Genomic DNA, 18,006 nt, shown 5'->3' with positions numbered 1-18,006 from the left:
AGACCCTTGGGTCAGGCTGGGTGTGTGAACATGGAACAAGGACTATGATACAATACCACGGCAGCAATGAACGAAACTCAAAGGATGGGAACGAGAGCTGCACTTTATACAAAGAGAGATGATGCCTGTCTTCTAGAGACGGCACACATTGTTAATGCAAACAAACAGCTGTTTGGAAAGAAAACATTATTTCTAAAACCCAGATGAAGCTCTATTTATTACATTTCAGAGACATTCAAATTATAGTGTCTGAAAACTATCCTACTCTGGATATCTGTGACACCTAAATTATCTGAAAATTGGAAAGGTTAAGCCAAAACTGAGACTTCTTTGTGAGCAAGACTCTGGGACTGAAAATGCCTTTGTTTCCTCAGAGGCTCAGGATCTGTGGCTAGGACAACCAAGTCAGTGTGAATTCCAGGACAGGAGTTTTGGGAAGCCAATAGAATGGTATCCAAAATACCTTCAAATTCTAAATGCAAAATTCATCATTTTCTCTGCTCGGCTCACCCCTGTGTTTGCCCACTACTCTGGGCACTCCAGGGTGCTAAGCTGGAGGCAGGCCTTGATGGAAGGAGGCTCCCAGCATTCTCTGTACTTGCTGCTAGCACAGGCCAGTCACAGGAGGTGCAGGGCAGCCTCTGTGCTGGGCCCTAGAAGGGCGGAGGCTCCACTCCTGCCTTTGCCAGTGACCGGAAATGGAAAAACTGCCCATTTCCTGTGTTCCCAAAGACTGGCTGTCATACTTCAATCCATTCTGGCTTAAGAAATGTAGATAGAAGGAACCAGGCTCTGGGCCTAGACAGAGTTACTCTGCGGGTTCAATGGCCATGTTCAGTCCAGTGCAGACCATGCTTGTTCATCCCATTCAACGCAGAGTAAATGTACCGAGTTCATGTTCAAAAATCAACAAATGCATGCCAGAAACGCACACGAGTCCACAGCCCCATGTCCTCCACGCGCTCTTTCTGCGTTCTTCCCACTGTGCAGCGACCTGAACCTGCATGGCCATGAGCAAAGCTGAAGGAGCCACAGGTCTGGGCCAGCGTGCCTGCCAGGTCCTGCCACCAGTGTGCTCTCTCCCGTCCTACCCTCCATCCCACAAGCCTCGCAGGGCGCCACACAGCTCCCTCACTTAGTGAAGGCTTGAGATTGTTTCTAATGAAAGGTGTTATGGTGTTATGTAAATACACAGTATTATTTTGTCTTTATTCCAACATTACCGGTTTAAAACAGTTCCGTGTGTATAAATATGTCTAATAATGTGTTTTGTTTTTAGTAACTCCGTGGTATTCCAGTTAACTAAGTCATACAGCCTTGAATGTACAACAGAATATTCAGTGTAATCTCAGACAGACAGTTTTTAACGGTCTCTGTCTCTTTCAAATTAAGCTTCTGCTCGATGAGTTCATTAAACATTATAAACATTTGCTTGCCTAAATGGAATTGCCAAGCTGTGACCTTCTGTGACTATCCGCAGAGGCAGATGCAAAGGGTAGTGTCCACAGAGTAGCACTGGCCTGTCCTAGGGGGTGGAAACAAGGGCGTAACTGCCCAAGAACAATTAGCACAAAAGATAGCTAAGTTACCAATAGTACGAAAAAGGTTCAGAAGTTTTGCCAATGCTACCACATGCATTAAATTTCAATTTGTAGAAATCATTAGCACTGAAGATTAAAGGTTAATCAGGGTCCTGTCAGCTACTGGGAGCCAGTTTTGTTCCACTTCACAAGTGTCCTTTTGTTCAACCACATTTAGACCTTCGAGTTAGCAGGATCTACAGCGCCCACCCATCTTCCCATTGAAGGCTCTCAATAAGTTATTTCCTTCATTCACTCCAGTTACCTTTGGCACCCATAGAAACGCACACTCTTCGTCTACCTGGCCAGTCTTCCTAAGAGACCTGACTGACGGAGAGCATGTGGGTATGTGCCTACTTGACGGAAAGATCCCTAAGATCAGAGATGGTCAGTGACTTCAGTGAGTCACACTGCCAAAGATTTGTCCGGCTTCACGATGAAAAAAATCTGCCTGTGGATTCACACCATGATTGGCTTGTGCCGTGAAGACAGGGTGAGAGCCTGCATGTTTCAGAGGTCAGACAGCCAAGAGATGTGCCAAGCTGAGAGGGCAGAACAAAGCACAGATGACCACGGTGCCGGACACACATGGGAAGCTGGCCGCAAGGCAGGTGCTGCTTCCAAGACAGGAAACAGCCTTGGATCTTCAGTCTAAGGTTGTTTGTGAAAGAAAATGCTGAGTGGAAGTGCTCTACCCTGCCCTACACACATTCTGCACAGCCCCAGGAAGGACTTGGCAGCCTTTTCCTGTTTCCTATCTTAGCTGTTCCTTCTGTGTTCTGCAGCCTGGCTCTCTGTGCAGTGGACCATGCCCGCCTCTTTTCACACTAACCCATGACCTCCTTTAACCTCACACCTTGGAGACATCACTGTGCTGGTCCTTTTGGTACTCAACAAGTGCTGGGGACACGTGAGTACTAAGTGAAAGTGACATTTGATGACAGCAGCATAGTGGCATTGACTATGCTTCTAAAGCTCCTGCTTGCTCTGGACCACAAGACACCATGGTCCAGAGTCACAGACCTGTTTACTTCTTTAGCACAGAGGCTTCCCAAGAACCATTATCATCTGTATGATCAGTAAAACTAGAGTTGTCTGCATTGGTGGCTATCACATTACTTTTGCCTTCCAAAGAATGTGCCCCCCGCCCCCCCCAAAAAAAAGACCACTAGGAAAAGAAAATTGGATGAAAGAGAACAATGTCTGGGTGCAGAGGGCCTCAGGAACTTTCCAGGAAAACCATTTCCTTGGCAGCAGCTGGGAACCCAGCAAAATTATGATGCTGCTAACACTACAGTACAGAATAGCACAGAGGCTCATGTCGCTACAGTACAGGATAGCACAGAGGCTCATGTCGCTACAGTACAGAATAGCACAGAAGCTCATGTTTCTGCAGTGACCCAAGATAAGAGCTTGAAGACAGAGGAGGAGGGCTTACATCAATGCACCCTACTTTCACTCCTTCACTGGCCAGCAAAGGTTTTCTGAGCAGCTTCTACTAGATCACGAAGCAGGGCTGCAAGCGACAGAGACAAGGTAAAGCTAAAACTCTGCCATGGAATTAGCTCATGGGGTACGCCCTCCTCTCCAAGAAGCCCTGCTTGTATTAGAGACTGGCCCTGCTCCTCAAAGAGGTCACAGATACTTAGGGCCAAGACTTCTGCCATCTGGAAAAGAAAAAACAAAACGTGTGGCGGGGAGGGGGCTTAGAACTCAGAAAAGGAAGTTGCATAAAAAGCCACGCCCATTGCCTGCAAAGCACTCTGTGATGTTGGCTGAAACCTGCACAGCTATGTTCAGAGGCATTGGTAACCCGGAAATAAGGGACGTGTGAGCGAACAGCAACTCTACTGTCTCCCTGTACTAAGCGCTTCTATACCATGCATTCCAACAGCCGAACAGTGACACAGCTCAGAGCTGCTAGGCAGAGCAAGAAGGGAAGGGTTTCCTACTGATGCAAATGATCATGGCAATAAGAAAGTTGGCTCACAGAGCTTCTTAAAATCTGCCAATCATGTCACAGACAGGTACAGGAAGTGAGTCCTGAGAGCCATGCTGCGGAATTCAAACAAAGACGCTGGGGGCTGCTGGGCCCAGCCACACCTTGAGGTCAGAGACAAGACTCACAGGCCCCTGGGAGGTCAGACTGACCTGGTGTACTTTCCTTTTGATCAACCTTATATCTGACTGTATTTTAGTAAATTATCCATGTAGTTGTATTTTGACAGCTCTCTTTACAGCAGTAAAACAAAATGTGTGCATCGCAAATGGCAAAGATTCAAATTTCAGCTATGTTTATCCAAAATAGCACTGAACTGCTTCTGTACTTACGCTATGCTGCCTAGAGCTCCACGGAAGGGGAGACAGATGGGATGAATTTAGCAGGGAAACAGCTGTGGCTTGAAGAGGAGACTAGCAAAGTTCTGCTATCAGGCTTCAGTATGCATCAAGGTACTAGTGAAACGTGTATCCGGAAGGCAGCCAAAAAAGTGTTTCTCATTTGACTCGTGATAATTACCTTTTCTCAACAGCTGACAACGTTCTAAGTAGCATTAAATAGGTATAATAATTAAGCAAAAATACCCAACAGGCAATGCTTGCTGAGGATGGAGGTTCCCTTCAAGAGTGCTGGGAAGCTGGGCTGGAAGGCCAGCCACTCTACTTGTGGGAGTCCATGCAAGTAGGAAAAGGAGGTGCGACTGCCTAGGATGCTGGGTGTGGACTTGGGTGGACGGATATTACTGAGAGGAAGATAAAGGAGTAGATGAGGAGGCTTATCTGTCTTCACGGGACATGCCTCATTCAGGCTTTGCCCCAGTGACCCTGTCTTGGTCTCCTGTGAGTCTGTGTTAGGAGCACCCTCTTTGCAGTGCTCGGAGCTCCTGGGGTCATTCCCCTTTTCTGAGCCTCGGCTTCCTCAGTTGTGGCCAGGTGGGATGAGTGTAGAACACAGTAATGTGAACCAGAGTGGAAGCCGGCGTGGCTTTTGCTGTGGGAAAGCCAGGCTTTCTTGAACTGCCTTTGCCTTTATTCCCTTGCTGAAATCAGTTTCTCTTCCTTTCTCCTCTGTCCAACAATCTGCCTCTAATTTAAAGTAACACAACAGATCTGAAATGTCAGTATTCCACTATCATTTTTATTTTACATAACAAACACTTATTAAATCTGTTGGTTATTTTAAGTGGTATAAGGACATTTCTACTAGATAGCAAGATGTTTAGTACAACTTTCAGTGTCACCACACTGTACAAATTAAGTAATGTAACTGTATAAATCAAGAAAACCAAGAAGACAATCAGTGACGGGTCCCAGAAGGCTAAGGTAGGATCTCAAGATTGAGGCCAGCCAGGCTACACAATGAGACCCTGTCAAGTAAAAAAGGCCAGAAACTAAGGGGTCTTAAGCACAAAATGACGGTGGCGGCGGGAGTTGGGGGGACACAGAGGAATGGATCCCTGATAGCTCAAGGTTGACCTTCCCTGATGACAATGTTATGTACACTAGAGTGCCACCAGGAAGAATGCTTGTAACAAGACATTGCTGGGACCACATGAGAACAAGCTCGGAGGAGTCCAGAAGGTGCCTAGAGAGACCACAGCCACAGCAGCACCTGGTCGCCATTTCTGACAGACAGGTAGCTTTGGCACTGCAGCACCTGGTCGCCATTTCTGACAGACAGGTAGCTTTGGCACTGCAGCACCTGGTCGCCATTTCTGACAGACAGGTAGCTTTGGCACTGCAGCACCTGGTCACCATTTCTGACAGACAGGTAGCTTTGGCACTGCAGCTGCATTCTCCTATCTTATTGGAAGAGAGAAGTAAACACATTGGTCAGCCTAGCAGTGGTTGAAGTCAACACTGGCCAGACGCTTGGCCTCTTGCTTTGGGAACAGCAGTAGTTACCCTTAACAGCCACTTAGTATTCTGGTTAAAGGGTCAAATGTGAAACACAGAAAGCCTGACTGAGGGTGCAGGAATGGGCATCAGGTATGGTCTTTTTAGACTCGATTCTGAGGGATTCAGACCCAGGCATTAAGGAGGGAAGCATGTACAGCACAGGAGAACGCAGACTGAGGTGCGGCCATGTCCTCACAGCAGCAGCAGCTCAGCACATCTGTGGAAGAGCCTGTGAGGCTTGTCAGAACCAAACAAAGAGTGGGAAGTCCTCTGCAAGGATGCTGACACAAGGACATGACAGACCACGTAACACACGCAGGCCACACGAGCAGGGCTGTTCTGTGTCTTCCTCAGTGTGGTTGGTAGGTTTTAGAAGAAATTTAGAACTAATAAAAAAGTGTGGACACCTGAGTGAATTACATTTGGTTTCTGCACCTGTCATTGCTGAGGTGACGAGAATGTAACTTCCTTCGTGTCCTCAAGATCAAGAGACTAGACGTGGGCTCAATCTGGTATTTATAGCATTTCTACATAAAGTTATAAAGCAATCAATCAAGGAGTTGTTACAGAGTGGGCGGAGTCTGCCCCAAAGAGAACTAAAGGGCAGCCCTGTGCACGCAGCACCAGAGTCTGTAGTGCGTGTGATAAACACCTATGCTTCCTCACGGTGTCCTCTCTCCAAGTTCATCACTGTGTTTTGTGACAATCTGCTCCCCTAGAATTTTTAATTTGAATAAAACAGATTTGGTTGCTTCCCTCATCCAGATTAATGCACAGAGCCTTAAAAACTTGTGAAGACAAGACAGCTTGATGACGGTATTTAACATTTATTAAAGACAGCATCTACACAAAGGTCTCCCAGATGAACTCCAGCTTATCCAGCTCAACTCCTGCATTCAAAGTGAAATAAAATCTGAATACAGACAGGGTCAAAGAAAATCACAGTGAGGGGTAGGGGAGGAGGCTGCCTTTAGAGTAAAAAGAAAAAAACAAAGTGTAATCCATCACCAAAAAGCGTCAAGCAAAATATCCACTTTCATTTTAGTTAATTATTATTTTTAAAATTGTGTGTGGTGGCACAGATGAGAGGGCAACTTGTGGGAGTAGGTTCCAGGGATGAAAGGAAGGACCGTTACTCCTGAGCCATCTTGCTGCCTCCACGCTCTCTCTCTATAAAGGGCAAAGTGACCTGCTTCAGCCTGGACCAACCTCAGGACTGTTCTACCACTTTCACATGAGGACTAAACCGGCCCTGTGACCTTGGGCCACCTGCTTGTCCCAAGCCAGACAAGCCAGGCAACCATGAACTTCCCTATTGCTCAGGGCAGAATCAAGACTAAACACAAGACCTGGTAACTCTCCTTAGACCTAATCTGTGACTTTTGTCCACCTAGAGAGAAAGCCAAGGAGTTGGAGTTTCCACCATGACAGATGTGGCACACTCCTGGTTCACCTGATGGATGAAGGGGGTTGGGGGTGGGGACTTAGAAAGCTAGGATGATGTAGGTAAGCCCGGGAGGAATGTGTGCACTGCAGCTCACTCAGACCCTTGGCACAGATCAGTGCCCCACTAATCCTCATTCTGAAGACACATGGCTGAAGTGTAGAGACCTTTCTGATTCATGGACTTGGTTTCTAGTAAACACTGGACAAATGGGAAGCGACTTTTTCGCTGAGTAACATTATAAATGGGCTTTGCACTTGAAATGTGGCGAAGGCAAAGGGTTCTAATGAACGACTTCACACGCACACGCATTACAAGGGAGCCACCAGTGCAGATTAGGTCGCTAAGTGAAGAATGTCCACTTAGCCAATCCACTTTGTAATGTGGGTGTAATGCATGGGGGTTGCTTAAAGTGAGATCCAGTGGCAGCAGCTTGACTTCCTGTCAGTTGCATTTGGACTCAGATGTTCTGGATCGGGGTCATTCATCACATTCAGAGCCTCTGTCTCCCAGAGTGAGGAGAGGATCCAGAGGAGGAGAGCACAGCCGCCAAGGTTACGACATGAACAGGTCTTCAAGGCCAGGCAAACAAACCCTGCCATTTCCCAGGAATCTGTCCCATCATCAGAGAGAGAAAGACCCTTCCTTCCACAGCTATTGGAGTTCTCTTTAAAAATGTGCCCTAGATTTTTCCTCTTGTGTATTGTGGATTTTTAATCCTGTGTATTACACATAAATTTGAAATTAATGCTGATTTTGGTTATTAAAACAGTATTATGATAGTGGATGGTTGCTGTTTTGAGACAGGGACTTTTTCTCAGCCCTCGCTGACACGAAGGCAGGTTTCTCAGCTTACTTCCCCAAGGAAAACAGCAACGCAGCAGTCCAGGTGACGCTGTGATGGTAGGGTCTAAGGATATTTCCTACGGACACCCAGCTAGCCGACAGCGCATTTGTTATGTGCACTGAGGTCTTGATTTGGTGAATAACTTGTGTGTCGGGAGGAGCCACATGGTTCACTGTACAAACTTCGGAAACAGAAGAATCCTGGCCTAGAGCTGTCACTACCAGGCAGGGGACACAGCAGGGGACAAGAAGACAGGGCAGGTCTCCAGACAGGAGAGCTTCTTGGTATTGTATCTCAGTTACTGAGTCCAATTTGGTTTTTTGGAAGAAAATATTCTAATTTTTACTAAATGAGATAACTAAATGAGATAACTTGTTGCGTTTAACTGCAGTCAAATCCATGCTAGCCATTCAAAGTTAACCTTTCTTCCTAAGCCTGGCCCACAGCCTCTGCTAGGCACTGTGGAAAATACTTCAGATAGTCAGCTTACAGGGAGGGAAGGTTGGTCCTGGTCGAGGATTTCAAGGGTTCAGTCGGTGGTTGCTTCCCTCTGTGACCATCAGCCTTGGTACGGCAGTGCCAGATGGCCGACAGTAGGCAGGAAGGAGCTTGAACCTCAATATCCTGGCCAAGCGCACATCCCAAATGCCCAGTAACAAGAGCCTCCCAATAAGGCTTTACCACCTCCCATTAGCACTGCAGACCCATGACCAAAATCACAGGGGCCTTCGGAGGACACAGCCTTACAGGTGGGTATGACAGGACACCCTGTTGTGCTCTCAAAACAGCAGGCCATGGAGAAGCCTCCAGGAGTGGAAACAGCACTCCCCTGGCTTCAGGAGACCAGGCGTGGATTAGGCCCCTCTGCCCAGCTGACTAGGGACAGACAGGAAGTTCTGAGCTTAGTTCTACAGCAGTTAGCTCTCAGATGCTCTGCTTGGCTCTGAGTCTCAGAGTCGCAGCCTCAGAACAAAGGCAACACTAATAACCCATCGCGCACGGTGTACAAGTTTCAGTTCTGTGTTTTAAAGGTCACTGAATATATAACAGCTAGATAGTTGAAGCAAAATACCATATTCATCAGTGAAATGGGGAACTCAGCAGCCTTCATCTGTTCTTATTTTAAATTTACCACAGTATGTAAATTAGAGGATTTAAAAAGCATCAGGCAAAATCTCAGCTAGGTGCGAATGAAAAGCACAATCAGAATCGAATTTGTGCTGCTTCAAGTGTGAGCATTTGCCAAATGGAAAGGGGCTTAGGTTTTACTACTAATCTGAGCGTACGCAAAGCCAATAGAAAGATCCCAATTACTGTTAAATGCCCAGAGCGGGGATTTGCCGCTAAACTGCCACAGAGTATTGGTCTCAGGTTGGCTTTTGTGAACATCTTACTTTATGTCCTGAAATCATCACAGGAGAATAGCACACACAAAGCTGAACTTTAAATACACAGTGCCAGTCACGAAGCCCAAAGAGAACAAACCAAGTGCACTTTGGATTAGAGTCTGAACTACCTGGTTTAGAAACCTTCTTTTCCTGTAGCTGGATTGTTTTAGCCAGGAGCAGTGGTTATCCCATCAACTTCACATTTCCACAGGATTGATAACAGAACAGATAGCCTGCTCCCTCACAGGGTTTCCTTACACATCCTGAACATTCACACTATACAGAAATGTACAGAGGCGGGTTTGTGATTCACACCCTTGTGGATCTCAGTGGGCCAATATGTTACATTGAGACATCAGCCTACTATCTCAACAACACCCTGTCTGGTTTCCATGGAACGAGCTACCTTCAAAACAAAATGAGCCACATTACATGATGCCAAGGGGAGAGCAAACTCAAGTGCCACCATCTCTTCTCACACAGGCTTCATTAGAACTAGGCTCCCAGGCTGCACAGACTCTGCAGACTTAGGCGAGCGCCTTGAGTCATCTGAGAACAGTGTGTTTCTGACTCTGGAAGCACCTAGGTTACCACAGAGCACTCCCTGTGGGGGAAAGAGACACACACCCACCGAATCACCAAATTGAACTGATCTCATATAAATTTTGTGACCACTAGTCCAAATTCTCAGTCTTAGAATTAATTTTTATTTCCTGTTCCTAGCAACATAATGATATTTAACCAAATTTAAAATTTAAAGTACCAAAATAAATACTTTCTTGGCCTCACAGTGCACACTTAAAATGTACTCTGCTAGGCTGTGGGTAATCAGTACCCAGCAAGACGTGAAGTCTGCACCTTGAGGCATTTCGATTCCAGAAGAAAATCAACGCACAGGGGATGTGCATAGTGCATGGACTGACTCAACACAGCTTGGATGTCCTGAAGGCTGGGAAGGATCAGATTGGGAATCCAGCCTGGAGCGTCTAAAACAGACTGAAATGGACCTGCTTGCTTCTCAGAAATGATTAAGTTAAATTCGGCCTGTGGTTGATGAAGGTGGAAAGCCAACTATAATTCCAGATTAAGAATCCCCCTGAAGGGCTAGGGGAGGTGCATGACAGCTATGAGGAAACAGAGCAAGGAGGAAGGGGTTAGGAACTAGGTCAAACCATGAAAAAACCAAAAACAAACAACCCCCCACATATCTCTAATAGAAGCAATAGCAGGATTCGGTGCTAGGGACAAATCTAAAAGGTCAAATGCTCAGACTCTGTTTCCCAGATGAGCAGCACTCACTGAGCCTGCTCCTACTGTTTGCATTTTCCTTTGCAAAAGAAAAGAACTGAGCACAGAAAGCATAGACACTATCAGTGAGTGCAATGGACGGCAACGAGCCGATGATGCTTGGTGGCACAAACACTTGAACTTTGTGTTACAACATACAAATAAGTCACAAAATTAATTTGGTAGTCCAAAATCAACTTTCTGAATAATAAAAGTAGGAAATGAATATTGAAAAGTGTATGACAAAATTCAGTATGGCTTCACGGAGTCTTTCAGTATGTGTGAATGTCTGTGTGTGCATACCAGGCTTCGGTGCTAAATGCATGCACAGCTCGAGACCTATGCTAGACTGCATATATGTATGCTTGAATAAATATATTCGAGGGAAGAGCTGAAGTGGGGTTGGATTACTCTGAATTATATGGGGCAAAGAACTTGTGTTTGCCAGGGATGTGGGTACAAGGATGGGCAGGCAGATGAGAAAGAAGGTTCCAGGGTAGGAACAGCCTGGACAGAGCTGAGTATTAGTGACGAGGCATCCCTGGGCACAGGCGTATGGGAGACACGGATCTGGACTGCAATGTCTCCAACGCACGGATGCTCCAGCAGCACCTTTGTGCGTCTCAAGTCTTTGGGAAAAACAAAGGGGACATTAAGTTCTATGTAGAAACTAGGGGGAGGCACAGGCTGAGTTCATAGCTGTGAAATAGTCAAGCTAGAGCACAAGGAATATGTTATCTTGGTTGCATAACTATGTCTATTTACATGTTGTATATGCAAAAAAGGAGGAACACCCATGCACGCACATGCACACACACACACACAAACACACACACACATACATACACATACACACACACATACATACACACACATACATACACACACATACACACACATATACACACACACACATATACACACACACACATATACACACACACACACACACACACACACACACACACACACACACACACTCCCCAGTTCTAGCCTATTTGCTCTTGATATATTGTATATTTTGGTATTTTGAGTGTGTGGCAGCTAATGATGGTAAAAACCTTTGTGATCAGCGAGTCGTTTTCTTGGCACTTTATGATTCCATTGTAGAGAATTTATGTAATTAATCTCGTGATGCTTGACTGTTTTGTTTTGTTTTGTTTTGTTTTGTTTGTTTGAGACAGGGTTTCTCTGTTGCCCTGGCTGTCCTGAAACTCTAATGACCAGGCTGGCCTTGAACTCAGAGATTCTCCTGCCTTTGCCTCCTGAGTGCTGATGCTTGACATTTTTATGAATAAACACGTTATTTAAAGATTTTCATCATTCTTTTCAGAATTAATAATCTTGGGGTCATAAGCAGTACAACTGGCCAAAGTGAAGGGTGGTTAGACTTTTCCCACAGAATGCCATCCTTAATCACTGGGCACTAGGACAGTTCCTGTGTGTATACAGTGGCACTCAGGGAAGCTCTATCTGCAGTGCAGGGAGGGAGAATGTTGCTAGGTGGGTGGTGGAAGCTAGCTGGGGGAAGGGCGGGGCACATCCAGTCAGAGTCAAGATGAAGGACAAGTTGCTAGACAATGTCTCCTGAATATGACTAGGACGTCACATCAGTGCAATCACAATGGTCTTACACAGACAGACACCACCAGTCGACGTGCCAGCAGGGATAGGGGAAAATCTCAGAAGACACCACTCCTGTATGAGTGGCCAACCGAAGGCTATGAGAGAGCAAGTGGTCAGAACTAAACCTCGTACATCAAAACAACACTAGTTGAGAGCATGGAGTCAGAGACTTTAATCTCATCACTACACTAGGGAAGCAGAGGCAGAGAGGCAGAGAGGCAGAGAGGCAGAGAGGCAGAGAGGCAGAAAGGCAGAGAGGCAGAGAGGCAGAGAGGCAGAGAGGCAGAGAGGCAGAGAGGCAGAGGCAGAGGCAGAGGTACGCATCTCAAATAGATGAGTTTGAAGCCAACCTGTTCTACATAGTGAGTTCTAGAACAGCCAGGGCTACTACATAGAAAGATTCAGTCTCAAACAAAAGAAAGCAAAACACACGCACAAACACAAAGGATCAACCTTAATTGGGGTGTGTAGATTTTATATACACAAGGCATGTATGTGTAACAATATGTATGTATGTGTGTATAATATGCATGCATGTGTATCAATAATAATTACAGAGAGGAGGTCATGCATTTGAGAGAATGTAGGAGGAGTTGGAGGGGGAAGAAGAGGGACGGAAATAATGGATACGGAATTCAAATGAGAAGTATTGACTAAAATATTACCCACTGTAACAGGGAGCGCTTAAAGACTCAGGCACACAAATACTTTAAAGACAAGAGACGCAGAAGTATTTGTGTTTGGTTAGAATAAGAAATGTGGAACTTCTTTCCAAGTGTCAATTCTTAAAGGCTTTTCTGCATGGTCAGGTGAAAGAAGACATGTTTCCACCCTCAGTTGTATGTTGGTTCTTTTATATAGAAATCATTAGCACTGTGAAAAGTCCCATTTTAGCTGATTAAATAGAAAGCTGTCATCATTTGCATCCTAACAATCATGTTTTAGTGTATCAGGTCACTGGGGAGAGGAAAAGCTTGAGAAGTAATAACTCCTTCCAACTGACTGTCACAACGGTGAAGTGAGAGCCATTTGTGTACTGCTAACAGCCGCAGTAGTAGCTCCATTAAGTGGGACCTACAAAACCTTCCAAAATAAGGGCCGTTTCTGCTCTAATGAGATCAAATCATGCCCGATAGCTTCAGCGAATGCTCATGAGTGCCCACGGGGTGTTCAGCACTGCACACAGAAACTTTAGGCTTACATTACTAATGACAGTAATTTGAGACACATGGCTTGGGAGGTTCCCCAAATGTGAGGTTATAATTAAACGGTATAAAACCTTTAACAAATGTTACATATTTGTTGAACATCAAGCTCCGTATTTTTCTCACTTTTGCTTTTCCATAATTTGAGGAAAACATGAGATAATTTGTAGGTGCATGTAGACATTCGAGGCCAACTGTGAGTGACATTCTTCAGAAAGTATCCATCTTATTCCGCCATTCGGACCTGGGTGTTAGTTCAGCTAGGCTGGCTACCAAGCACACTCCAGGGACCCTCCTCTATCAGACTCCCCAGCTCTCAGATTGCCCTCAGACTACCACGCCCAGAGGTTTTCTTAAATGAAGGTGTTGGGAATCACATTCGTGTGGCAAACACTTTCCGTCCAGCCTTGGGAAGATGGTGTCTAGAAAGTGGATGAAGGTGATACAGTCCTTTAGTGAGGGCCTCCTGAACTCAGGCAGAGTGCAGAAAGGTCCAGAAAGGACGACACTCTTAATGAGTTCATAGTCTGCTGAGTCAGACATTTTTCTCTTTGTTCTGATTTTTCCCAGATGGTGTCTCTCCCCCAGTATAGATGCCATGGGCTGGAATTCCCAATGTTGAGTTTATAGGCATGTGCCACCACAGCCAGCACAGGTCAGATGTTCTCAGGACATTTCATCAACCGACTGTTTGCACCAACTGCTGAGTACGGAGAGTGACGTCGTGAACGGCTGCAGGTGGGGCACTGGGAGGACAGAGGAACACGGAGGAGCACCTGACATGCAAGCCTAAGGACCTGAGTTCAGGCCAGACCTCAACACAAAGCTGGGTGTGGGGCTGTGGCTGTGCTGCAAGCACCCTGTAGCCCCAGTGCTGTGAATGGTTGGAATCCGTGGCCAGAGGTGTCGGTAGGGCTTGCTGTCTCCCACTTAGTTCTAGGTTCCAAGACAGACCCTATGCCAAAGGAGATGGGCAGAGAGTGACGAAGCAGGATATATGGCAGCTTTTCATATATCAAAATATATTTTGTTTCACTTATAGATAGATGTTGCATATGATATTCCTCTAAATCAAAAATGCACTCTGTTTTTCAAGGCCACCTTTCAAGAGCTGGGTCTTCAATAAAAATGAAGCACCTTCAGGCTGTAGCAAGTGCAGTAAAGGAGTAACTATCGGGGACAAAGCACCTTTTCCCAAGTGACTCAGCTAAGTGCTGCCGTCGCCATAATGATAAATGCTAAAACCTAAGAAGGAAGGAAAACGAGAGGATACTTACACTCACCCCTAACTCAGAATGAATGAAGAGCGGAAGTGGAAGGGCTATGTTCACCCAGGAGTCCCTTGTCACATTTGGCTTGTGCTTTCTGTATTCAGAAAGGAGATTTAACATCCTGTCAGAATCAACTTTATACTCAGCACACCGAGAATCAACTTTAATCCATTTTGATGGTTGTTTGTTTCAGTGACTAAAGGCTCTGGCCACCAAGCCAAGCAACTGGAGTTAGACGCCAGGCACCAAAATTGTGGAAGTTGAGATTTAACTCCTACAAGTTGTTCTATGACCCCTGCATGTATATTCACACTTAATAAAAGAATAAATGACTTTGAAAAAAGAATTAATCAGGCTGGATGTGGTGACACATGCCTTTGATCCCAGCACTCAAAACGGAGAGGCAGGCAGATCTCTTGAATCTGGAGCCAACTTGAACTACTCAGCAAGTCCCGGGTCACAAGAGCTACTTAGGAAGACCCTACCTTCAGGTAACGACACAGTCTAAATCCACTTAAAAACACTGCATTTTCAACAGTATGTTCTTCTATCAAACTTATCCTCCCAAGACCACATGGGAAGATTAGTTCAGTTTCCTATCTGTGACAGCATGGCCGCTGCCCTACGCTTCTGCCTCAACCACACCTACAGCTATGCTCCTCACCCCTGTGGGTATCAGGTCAGTAGGAGCCAATATGGAGGGCTGCAGTGGGCAGTTGGCTTGGTGTAAGGAATCACCACTGGCCCACTTTCTGGGCAGGATGAGGCTGGTATTCTTAGCTCAGGGACAGAAAACAGACAGTAAACAGAAAAGCGGCCTATTTTGTGTTTCCAGGTTGGCTTTTTTTTTTTTTTTTAATGACACAAAAGGGAACAAAGGCGCTTGTGGAGAAGTCAAATGTGCTACTGTGTGGTAATATTTTACTACAACTACAGAAGTGCTCCAAATGGGTCACCATTTACTCTGATGAAGACAGGAGCCACCACTTCCTCACCTCTCTCAAAGGAGCATCACACCTGCACTCCTCAGCCCACGGCCGCTGCTGTCAAGCATAGTTGGGCACGGGTGCTCCCATATCTTCTCAAATCAGCTTTGTTCCTTCTCAAGTGTGGTGATGCTACTTCTATTAATACAATTACATACGTATTTAAATCAGAAATATGACTGCTAAAATACAGATTCTATGAAAACAAAGAGAAATGGTTTAAATATTCAACAACACTGGATATCCCATACACAAAGAAAAGTGTGCATGAAATGAATACAAAGGACTTTGCATTAAGAAGGCCCCCAAATGGCAGATGCTGCTTACCAACCAATGTCTGTGTGACTGCAGCTCACTTAGGAAAACCAAAATTGAGTACGGATGCAGTTTGGGTGTGGTCTATCTGGACAAAACAAATAAACACACCCAATAACACTGTGCCTAAAACAGGTTATCCAAGTACAGAGAAAAGCATCTTGACTCGTGTGTGTGTGTGTGTGTGTGTGTGTGTGTGTGTGTGTGTATGTGTGTGTGTGTTATACAGACTCTGCCCGCCCAGTATTTTTCTCTCTTGCTTATTCATACCAGTCCAGAGCACCACTGTTGCCCTCAGAGCACACAAATGAGTGCATGAGACGTCAGAGAACACTAGGCTACAAGTCAGAAAAGTCTTCCCTGGCAGGCCTCGGTCCTCACCTGCACTGTGTGCGTACACTGGGGATAGGTGTGGGAGACAGAATAGAAGTGAGGCACTGAATAGATAAAAATATTTAGGAGAGAATTAAAAAAATATTGACAAGTAATTGGAGGAAAGTAAAGTCATTTAGAAATGTTCATTACGAAGAGAACACAAAATTAGCCACCTAAATATAATGATTAAAATAAAATTTAAGTTTCCAATATAAAATACTTGTTTGAGAATGAAAAGGAACCTACTTTATTATATCTTAAGGATCTAATAATACATGAAAACTTTTGTTTAATAATAATAAAAGAGCTAAAACAAAAAGAAAAACCCAATAACAATAAAATGAAACTAGTTGTCTCAATTTAAAACTCTAAAACAGATCATAAACACAAATAGAGCCACAGCCCTCTCTGGACATATAAGGACAACATTCTGACACACTTCCAACAGTCATTCAATGTTACACATATAAGACAGAACCCTGATCAGAGGAAACAAGCTACCAAAGAGACGGATGCCGCCTCCCCTGGAGCCTTTAGTTCTCAAAAAAACAAACTGAAGTTAGGCTCTAGGTCAGTCTGAAGCAACACTTCACAAGGCCTGACTGCAAGTACAGACGGACAACAACAGAGCATTTAATACAAGTTTCTCATGAACTGCTTGCCAAGCAATGAGGCTTGTCAAAATATGGGTTTTTTAATAAAAAGGAAATTAACTGGCACATTAATGTAACATTTCATTCATTAATTGCTAACAAAAACAGCGCCTAAAACGCCTTCACTGTCGAGGTCATTACAAACTGGACTCTTTACACAAAGAACAGGCTTCCATCTAACTTCCCACCATCCTTCAGCACTGCCACTTGCCCTTCATGCATAGGCAAAGTAACCCCATGTGATAGTAATTCCTATGCTGCCTGGGAGTCTATATACATTTCAAGTTTCTTTTATAATTCAGCTAGAGAGTCTCAAAATATTTCATTAAAAATTAATGTGTTACCCACACAAATGGCAAATATTGAAAACTAGGAATATAAATAAAAAATAATAAAAATAGTAAGCCTACTAATACTGAAGAGGAAGGGAGACAGGAGGAGAGCATGTGAAAGAGAGGGCGATTTTAAACATCCGGTTTCTATTCTGGACCATTCAAGAAAACAGACAGACACAGCAAGTGGAAGCCAAATATATTCCCTGCTCTGACAGGATTTGTTTTCTATCTTGTCATTATTTCTTACTGCATTCTTCCTAATAATATTTCTCCAGTGTTCTAGATTTGCTGACTGACATGCCAGTGCTTTTAGGCGCTTAGAAAGGAGAGTTACAGCCGATGAGGCACAGGCACAGGCACAGGCACAGGCACAGGCACAGTGCCAGGCTGCTTGCTTTGCAAGGCTTCTGGCTGGGGTCTGAGGCTTTCCCTGGAATGACTTTCCACAAAGGCTTGCTACGTGTGATGTTGTCCCACGTTACACACAGTTCTCAAATTCCCTACAGTCACGCAGGATCCAACAGAGAAGCCTTGGTCCATGGCAGCAGGCGAAGATGACTGAGTAGCTCGGTAAGGCCAAACAAGCGAAGCACATATTTGCTGGCTGTCTGTCTCACAAGAACTATCTTATAGCACGTAGCAAGCACACTACCTTATTCTATGTCCATACGCTCATGAAATGGCTCTGAGAAGAAGTCACATTGTTTACCAGGCATGCAGAACCACGGCACTTCTCGATCCTACACTGGAATCAGACCACAGAGCTGCACTCCATCCAAGAGAATGCAGGGAGGATT

General features: G+C 45.1%; 1 protein-coding gene across 22 annotated transcripts in view; it reads right to left on the bottom strand.

Moving 5' to 3' along the window:
- The window catches only part of Sdccag8 (SHH signaling and ciliogenesis regulator SDCCAG8), a 231,469-nt gene that overhangs the window by 73,985 nt on the left and 139,478 nt on the right, over positions 1-18,006 (bottom strand). Inside the window, exons 17-19 of one of the 22 annotated variants that reach the window (XR_005492249.2) lie at positions 17,862-18,006; positions 15,859-15,934; positions 1-15,669 (exon numbers count right to left, since the gene is read on the bottom strand). The exon at positions 1-15,669 is cut by the window's left edge and continues 18,811 nt beyond it. The exons of 16 other annotated variants lie outside the window; for them this stretch is intronic. Coding sequence is in view for 1 of the 6 variants with exons in the window: in XM_008769789.4 (XP_008768011.1) it covers positions 17,961-18,006 (46 nt within the window). In the remaining 5 variants the exon portion in view is untranslated. 5 more of the 22 variants (XR_005492250.2, XR_010056919.1, XR_010056920.1 and 2 more) reach the window with 5 other exon arrangements.

The sequence above is a fragment of the Rattus norvegicus genome, chromosome 13, assembly GCF_036323735.1.
Source record: "Rattus norvegicus strain BN/NHsdMcwi chromosome 13, GRCr8, whole genome shotgun sequence".
Taxonomy (NCBI): Eukaryota; Metazoa; Chordata; class Mammalia; order Rodentia; family Muridae; genus Rattus; species Rattus norvegicus.
The sequence above is the reverse complement of the archived record's forward strand: the minus strand, read 5'-3'. Positions and strand labels throughout refer to the sequence as shown.